Raw genomic sequence first — 9,106 nt, forward strand, 5'->3', positions numbered from 1 at the left:
GGAAGTGGACAGTCTGAGGCTCTTTTCAACAAGAAGAAAGAATGATTGCCTTTAACCGGTGAGAGGTGGCTGGAAAAGACTTCCATGTTTTCTGACAAGGCAGCTGATCACTCAGTACAAGATCAGATAAATTACTGCCCATCTGCAGTGAGACTGGTGCTCTGCAGAGCCCTCCGTGGAGAACACCTTCAACACAACCTGGGAAGGGCTGCTGCAAATGTCAAGGCAACGGCAAGAACAAGAACCTCCTTTGTAGCTCACCGTAATGAATAAAGACAAAAGAGGTTTCTGGATTTTTTTTTCCATTGCTACTTGTGCAACTCCCAAGTAACAGGTGATAGGACAAGAGGAAACAGCCTCAAGTTGCGCCAGGGGAGGTTTAGGATGGATATTAGGAACAATTTCTTCACCAAAAAGGATTATTAGACATTGGAAGAGCCTGCCCAGGGCTGGAGTCACCATCCCTGGAGGTATTTAAAAGCCAGGAAGACGTGGTACTGAGGGACATGGGTTAGCAGTGTTTTTTGTCAGTGTTAGGACAGTGGTTGGACTTGATGATCTTAAAGGTCCCCAGTGGGTTTTGTCAGTGTTAGGACAGTGGCTGGACTTGATGATCTTAAAGGTCCCTTCCAACCTAGGCAATTCCATGATTCTATGATTTTCTTTTCCATATTTAATGATACATATAATTATTGCTTGATCATTCAGATTCCAACAAACAATATCTAAGACCCCAAAATTATAGTAATCCTTTAGTGTGATTTTGGTAGCAACAATCCAAATGGAGATCACTTTCCTTGTACAGTTTAGTATCAGAGAGTAAGATCATTCATTTGATCATTCAAAACACCATCTCCCATGTTCAAGGAGGCCTTCAAAAGGCTCGTGAATACACCTGCAGTGATTTGTTCTCATTTACTTGGTGTAATATAATTGGTTAATAATACATGAATAATTAACCATTATTAAAAACAGAAGGGCTTTCTGCTCCACAGTTTCCCACTCATTTGTATAAAGAATTACAGGCTGAATTGAAACAAAGGCACAGCCAGGAAATCTGTGACCTGGGAATGTTCACGTGGGCAGAGACCTGCTTCTTTACGGATTACTCCTTGGTCAGGGACTGACATGGGGCTGCAGACAGATACTGTAGGAGCCCTACACATGCCACAGATGCTGCCTTCTAGGGTCTTTGTATCTCACACTCATGGCAAGATGACCCATTTAACAAGTCCTCTTCTTTATGGATTACTCCTTGGTACAGGGACTGATATGGGGCTGCAGACAGATATTGTAGGAGCCCTACACATGCCACAGATGCTGCCTTCTAGGGTCTTTGTATCTCACACTCATGGCAAGATGACCCATTTAACAAGGCCACGGGGTGGAAATGCATACACAGTCAGCATTTTGCCACTCCAGGTATTAATCCATCCTCCTAAAGGCAGCAAGTAGTCTGTGATCTAAAAACAGATGATTCTGAACCAAAAAGATTGACTCGAATAGAAGGTGTTCACACCAGCCAGAGAAAGGACTCTTGTGAAACAGAAGATACTCATGTGGCTCAACTGAAGTGCCTGAGAAATCTAGGTTTATAACCCATGAAGGGAGGTAAGCTCCTCCAAAAGTAGATTCAGAACAAAAGTTCAAATATTCTGACTCACAGCAAAGGAGCTTCTCCTTCTCCACTGACTCTACTGGGAACCTTGGAGGGAACAAAGCCTGAACTTCTGCCCCCACCTCAAGTTAGGAGGTGTGAGTTGGAATATGCTTGTGGGAGATGGAAAGAAAACTCCTTTTGTCTCCAGCTCTTTGGATTTGAAAAGGAGCTTGGAAATGCAAACCAAGTGTAAGGAAATGCAAACCAAGTGTAACCTGAGTCAGCAAGAAGTTTGACAGAACAGCTCTGGGGGATGCCGAATTGCCACATCCATCTTACTGGGCTGTGAACTCTGAGACACCTCTGGGGTTTTAGCCTGGACCACATGCCTCAGCAGCCAGCTGAGAGCCCTTATCTGCTGGCTGGGCTACAGCAGCATGACCCAGGCTCAGCTGGAGGGGGAGAGGACATGGGGTTGGACAGAGTTTAGCTCTCTCTCTCTTGGGAAGGAGCCAGCCCCCTTCCCAGAGAAGCCATGGGCTGGGGTGAAGGCCTGACCCGTTGCCTCAGCCAAAAGCTCCTTGTGTGGGCACTAACTTTTTACACGATCATCTCCCTCCCCAAATTTATAAATCTGCATTTAGTTTGCAGGAGGGTTTGAGCCAAAAAAAAAGGCCTCGAAAAGGTTGATGCACGGCATTTTGGCATTTCCCACATGCAACATTTTGCTTTCTCGGCCTGAAACGTGTTTTTACTAAAAGCACTTCAGTTTGTTTTTTAAATGTTTAGATAACCTACAAATTTCAGGTCAAATGAAAACCTTCCAAAAGCATTTATTCAAAATACTTTTCACCTGAGCAGAAAGATGTATTTTATTGTTTGCTGGGGTAAGGCTCCTTCCCAGTTGGCCCGATGTTTTAATTTTTGGGCAGAGTATCCAGTTCTTTCTGCCATTCTTCCACTCCCAGCCTTCCCCTAACCCTGCCCTTCCCCCCATAGCCAGGCTCTCAGCAATCCCTTAGAGCTCGGGCAGACTTGCAAAGCCTGCAGCAATGAAAAAGGCATTTTTTTTTTTTTTTATAATCAGTTTCTTAAAAGACAGTATCTTTATATGGTTGCACCACACGCTGACAGAGTGCTCTGCTAAACAAACAATAATGCCACGTATTTAAGTCATGTTTTCTAACGTCACTCCCAGATAGAAAACCCCCAATGTGACATTTTGCCTGTCCATATGCAGCTGGGGGGTTGTGTTGTCACTATGGGTCACAGGAACCACAACCAGTAGCAAACAAATAATGGAATCACAGGATCACAGAACGGTTTAGGTTGGAAGGGACCTTAAAGATCATCCAGTTCCAACCCCCTGCCCTGGGCAGGGACACCTCCCACCAGACCACATTGCTCAAAGCCCCATCCAGCCTGGCCTTGAACACCTCCAGGGATGGGGCACCCACAACTTCCCCGGGCAACCTGTTCCAGTGTCTCACCACCCCCACAGCAAAGAGTTCCTCCTAATATCTAATCTAAATCTCCCCTCTTTCGGTTTAGAACCATTACCCATCATCCTATTGCTATCCCAGGTAAAGAGTCCCTTCTCATCTCTCCTATATGCCCCCTTCAGACAATCCACAGGTCCCTCTCCTTTCCACTCTACAGCAGCATCCCCAAGCTGGGTGAGATGTACTTTGAAAAAGGCACAGGCATTAATATAATTTCCACATGAAAAATATTAGCTGAAGGGGAAAAGAGAAGAGTTAATCAAGTGTCAATTCCTACCTCTGCCGCAGTCGGGGCCCAGAAAGCCAAGGAAGCAATGGCAAGTCCCAGACACGCAGTCTCCATTCCCATAGCAGTTACTGGGACAATTATCCACTGATTCTGGAAAACAAAAGAAAATTCAGATACTTTTTTAGGCAAGGAAATACTTCTGGGTTTGGGAGGGCTCTGGATGGCAGGACAGCTGCAACCTCAAAGCAATCGCTGCACTTGGGGCAGAAAGGGTTAGTTTGAGCGCCACTAAACAGTGCTTGACCATTTACACCAACATTTACACACTTTAGTGAAGATTGAAGGCAAAGCCTGTGATGAAATCACAACTGATCAGCACCCACCAGCCTTTGTCCTCACTCAGGACCTGAAGGCTTCCCAGGGTCTTTTCTTCCTGCTTATTTTTCCAACCATCTTCCCTCTTTGAATTTATTGGAGAGATGCAAAATGCATAGTTCTCACAGCAGAATACATCTTTTGGGATTTATTTGTTGCCAAACAGAGCTGAGCTGTGACAGAAACGTTCTCCTATGAAGTTCACGGAACACAGAGCCTTGGTTCATCCTCTCTGCCTATCAAAGGATTATTTCTAATTCTTTTTCTTTCTTATTTGCCTTCTGGCTTATTCTGCAATATTATACAAAGAGCCCAAAGCGCTGGGGCTAATACTGTATCTTGGTGGAACAGGAATAGGACTATTCTACACTTCCTTCTCTTTCTAGTTATCATCTTAAATTCCCTGACCTTGGAAAAAACACTGGCTATTCATCTTTCAAGGCAGGTTAACGGGTAAGCAAAATGTTATCTAGCACTTTTATTTTGAGGACAATTCAGAATATTGGGTCTAAAAATTCCTTCATAAAAGGAGAGCCCAAGATGGCAAACATTACGTATCAAAAAAGGGAATGAAAATAATTTTATTTTCTTGACTAAACTGTGAGTGAAGACGGAGTGAACGTGAGTGGGGCTTGGAAAGACGATGGAATACCATGGTTCATTAGAATCATAGAATCATAGAATCATTGAGGTTGGAAGAGACCCTTGGGATCATCAAGTCCAACCATCTACCCTACTCTCCAAAGTCCTCCCCTACACCATATCTGTCAGTACCGCATCTAAACGTCCCTTAAACACAGCCAGGGATGGTGACTCAACCACCTCCCTGGGCAGCCTATTCCAGTGTCTGACCACTCTTTCTGTGAAAAATTATTTCCTAATGTTCAGTCTAAACCTACCCTGTTGGAGCTTGAAGCCATTCCCTCTCGTTCTATTGTTAATTACCTGTGAGAAGAGACCAGCACCAACCTCTCTACAGTGTCCTTTCAAATAGTTGTAGAGAGTGATGAGGTCTCCCCTCAGCCTCCTCTTCCTCATACTAAACAGCCCCAGCTCCTTCAGCCGCTCTTCATATGATTTGTCTTCTAGGCCCTTCACTATTATTCCACACTATTATTTCACATTTTCTCAGAGGGAGATGCATATCAAATTTAAACTGGATTCGGTTAATAGAGGAGGGGCACTGGGGGTGCCTCTATCACGGAGTGGGGTGGAAATCTCCGCCGTGTGAATAATGACTGTGCTTTCATAGACGTGGCTTCAGGAGGCCTTATGGTAGGGGAGATATTTCCCTATCGGTGAAAGAGAAGAGCAGCAGCTGCAGCCGAGATGTGCAGATTAGTTTCTAATCACAACTGAAAGGAAGCCTGTTTCTGGATGGACCTTCTCCAAACAACAGAGGTTTCCAAAGGACATTTTAAAGGACGCGGTGTAATTTAATCATTCATAAAGGGCAGCGGCGGTTGTAAATAATAAAAACAGTTTCAAACATTTATGTTTTAAGCCCCAGCATCAGATATCTCATAATCAGATCGCTCCGTGCAGCAAAGAAGGTACGAGGAAGAGCTGTCAGTTTTCTAACACCCAGGCTCTCTGGTTAAGCAGATATTCACTTTACGGTGCATGGAAATACTTTCACAGCGTGAAGTCAGCACTTGGAGCTTGAGCTGCCACCTTCATTCCAATCACACAGCAGCCACGCTTCCCAGAATAAAGAAACAGCAGCTCAGTGCATTTACACTGATATTTAAGTGTACTAATTCTCACTTAATAGCAGGTATAAACACAAATCTGTCCTGTAAATGAAAAGTAAATATTAGCCCGTAGGTATACAATCTTCAGAACTTTGCAATGTTTTAATTTCACCACTGAAAATGGTGAAATTTACTTTATGCATTTTTTTCTCTATGCTTTCTAAAAAAGTCTTTATATCTTTCTTGTCTTCAAGAAATATATGCAGAAATGTAGGGAAAAAGTTATTAATTGATGCACATATGAAGAAAATAGAGTGTGAGTTTTGTGAAACAAGGAAATGAGAGGGGTATGGAGATTTAGCAGCTGCTGTTGCTGAAAAGGTCAGTCTTTTTCCTCTAACCCTCTCAACCTAAGCACAAACCTAGGCTCCATCTTCTTGTGCTCGTTCTGGCACTTGTCAGACCCTTCAGTGTGTTGGTTAAGCTCAAAAGGTGGCAAAAATATCAACGTAGCAGAGAAAAAACACAAGCAAACTGTCTTCTACTGCTTGAAAACCAGGAGTGGGAGTAGGGCTATGCTATTCCACCCCAGAGCAGTACTCAGATGTCTCATGAAGCCCCACCATCACCTCGTCACCCTGGGTCAGGGTCTGCAACACCGTGGAGAGGTTATATGCACATGTCCTTTGAAGTCCATGGGCATGGATGTGTCAGTGTCCAAGGCAAGACAGGTTCCCAGTGTTATGACAACACCTATGGTATATTAAAACTGTTTTTTTAAAAGCTTTTTTTCAAGCTTTAGCTTTAAAGGACAAATTTGAGTCCTTGAAAAGGAGTAAAATATCCATACAACTTGCTTGGTAGGTTTATGTGATATAACAAATAATATTTACGCAAAATAATAAAAAATCAAAGCAACACCAAAAAAGCAACGTAGCATCAGGCCTGGCAGCTTTTCCAAAGTGTGACAATGCGCCACATCAGCTAAAGGCTAATCTTTGTTACTGAAAATAACATTTGGCATTTATGGTGTGGTTCAGCTGATGCACTTGTGATGCCTGGGACAAGATAAGTGATACTCAGAACAGCAACTAGACACCTACTGTAGGTTAAACCAACAGAATCTTGTCCAGTACCCTGACTACGTATAATGGGATATAGAAGTTCAGACTGAGCACAGAAAGGCAGCACACCTGTGTTTAGGTAACCAAATTTTCCTGATTCTTGGGGTGAATCCATGGAATGAACTCCAGTAGCACTTCCTTTCCTCTGCTGACAGGTTCAGATGTAGATATTGTCATCTGTAAGTTGGTCAGATCCCATCCACAGTGACCGACACTAATGCACGTCCAAAAACTGTTCATGTACATTTTGTGGTTCATCTACAGATCTGGCAATTTTCTTTGCAAAAATGCAGTGATATGCACACTTCTCACTTCATCTGAGATTCTATGGAAGTGTTCATGGCCAGGCTGGATGGGGCTTTGAGCAACCTGGTCTGGTGGGAGGTGTCCCTGCCCATGGCAGGGGGTTGGAATTTGATCTTTAAGGTCCTTCCAACCCGAAACGTTCAATGATTCCATGATTCTATCACTATCTCCTCAATCCTTGATTTCCCAGACTCTTAGGTGTGCCCTCACTGCGTTATACCATATTGTGGCCAACACAAAAGGAATTAAAAACCAGGTGAATTAATCCCATTTTACCTTCCTCACTGAAGCACCTCAGTAACTCTTAATTGTGGCTTGAATACCCTATGTTACTAATAAAAGAATAGGCCCTTAAAAATCCCTTCATCCTACCTCATTGCTTTCTCTGATGCTCCTTGTTTTTCTAATAGAGCCAAAAATGACATTTCTAACGTGCTCTCATTTCATACTAGCTCAGTTTGCCCTGGAATAACCTGCCTGATAGAGAGGAGATGAAGTGAAAAGAAACTCTTTCCCCGCCCACGGAGTGGCTGGTGCCACTTAGCATTTTTTAGCAGTTAAGGATACCAACTTGCCTGGTGTGACTCCGGGCAATTAAGGTCCCTGCACACTCCCCAAAGCTCTTCACTACTGAGAATCAACTCCGAAAAGCGATGAAGATTCACGCACTAGATATTTGTCTCAGAGCTGCTCCCAAACAGCTCAAAAAGTCTTTCCATAAAGGAAAGGGGAGACCTTATCAACGCCTACAAGTATCTCAAGGGAGGGTTGAAGGAGGAGGGAACCAGACTCTTTTCAGTGGTTCCCACTGAGAGGACGAGGGGCAACGGGCACAAGTTGGAACATAAGAGGTTCCACTCAAATATGAGGAGAAACTTCTTCACGGTGAGGGTGACGGAACCCTGGAACAGGCTGCCCAGGGAGGGTGTGGAGTCCCCTTCCTTGGAGATTTTCAAGACCCGCCTGGATGCTCCTGAGTAACATGCTCTAGCTCTGGGCAATCCTGCTTCAGCAGGGGAGTTGGACTAGATGATCTCTATGGTCCCTTCCAACTCTAGAAATTCAGTGAAATTCAGTGAAATTCAGTGAAGCATTAAAAGAACCTGCTTTTTCCTCATTGTTCTGGTTTGAGCGACACAGGACTAATTTCTCTTCTAATGCTTGGGAAAACTGCACTTTTAGAAGACTCTAGTGCCTGAATTTGTGAAAATATTTACTGTATAGCAAGCTATGGTATGTGGTTTTCAAGGTCCCAGTGTTTTCAAGATGGACAGGTGTAGGGATGAGGAGGATCAAGACCTGGGTACTTGACCCAAGCTGCCAACAGGATTATTTCATACCACGAACGTCACATTCAATATAAATTAGAAAGTTTGCTGTGAAGTTTTTTCCCTTCCGTGATGGCTGCCATCCAGAGAACTTCTTGCCCTGATGCCAGACCCCTGAGCCCGTCCTCTCCTCTCGAAGCCTCAGTGCTCACAGTGTCCCACATCTGCTGTCCCCTGCTGGGAGCACACAGCTTCCTGCTGATAGAATGGGCTGAGGATAGTCCTTGTATATTTTATAGTGGTATCAGGATCAATAGTGGCTTTTTATTGTTATTAATGTTAATTATCTAGTCTTATCCTATTAAATCTGTTTATATTTCAACCCTCGGGTTTCCTTTTTTACCCCTGATCCCCCTTCCTGAACGAGGAGGGGTCATGGGGTGATAGAATAATTGTCTAAACGACAATAAATTGTTATGGGTTTCTCAAACCATAACACTCATGAACTCCAGAGCTAATGAGAACAAACAAGGCTTGTGACTTAAGACTTGTGAACAACAAGTCTGAGAGTTGTGCGTGCAATACTGAGCATGGCGTCCTATTTATATTCTTAGGTACAGCCCCAAACTGGAATTCCTTGTTACTGTGAAGACTGCAGGCATTAACAAGTCACACTCACTTAAGGTTTCCCATAAAAACCTCCATCTTTATCCCAGGACTGAATTTTGTTTCAGCAGTGACAGACTGTGCCAGTTGGACAGGTGAGCCCATTTTAGAGACACAGTTTAGTACTGTGGGGGGTTCTTTTGTATGGTTTTCTTTTGGTTTTTTTTTTTGTTGGTTTTTTTTTTTTTCAGAGTTAGGTTGATGGTTGGACTAGATGATCATAAAGATCCCTTCCAACCTAGATGATTCTATGATTCTATGATTTCCTGGCCCTTCTGCAATGCCCACATACCCTATAAACACATCCATGCACACTGCTCTAATATTGCAATTTCACAATAA

The 9,106-nt window shown here is 43.6% G+C and overlaps 1 protein-coding gene across 1 annotated transcript in view; it reads right to left on the minus strand.

The window, feature by feature from the left end:
• TENM4 (teneurin transmembrane protein 4) overlaps positions 1-9,106 on the minus strand; it is an 826,730-nt gene that overhangs the window by 185,554 nt on the left and 632,070 nt on the right. Inside the window, exon 12 of the mRNA XM_014941555.1 lies at positions 3,380-3,481. Within this exon, the coding sequence (XP_014797041.1) occupies positions 3,380-3,481 (102 nt within the window). The remainder of the gene's footprint in view (positions 1-3,379; positions 3,482-9,106) is intronic.

This window comes from Calidris pugnax, unplaced genomic scaffold, assembly GCF_001431845.1.
Source record: "Calidris pugnax isolate Ruff unplaced genomic scaffold, ASM143184v1 scaffold99, whole genome shotgun sequence".
NCBI lineage: Eukaryota > Metazoa > Chordata > Aves > Charadriiformes > Scolopacidae > Calidris > Calidris pugnax.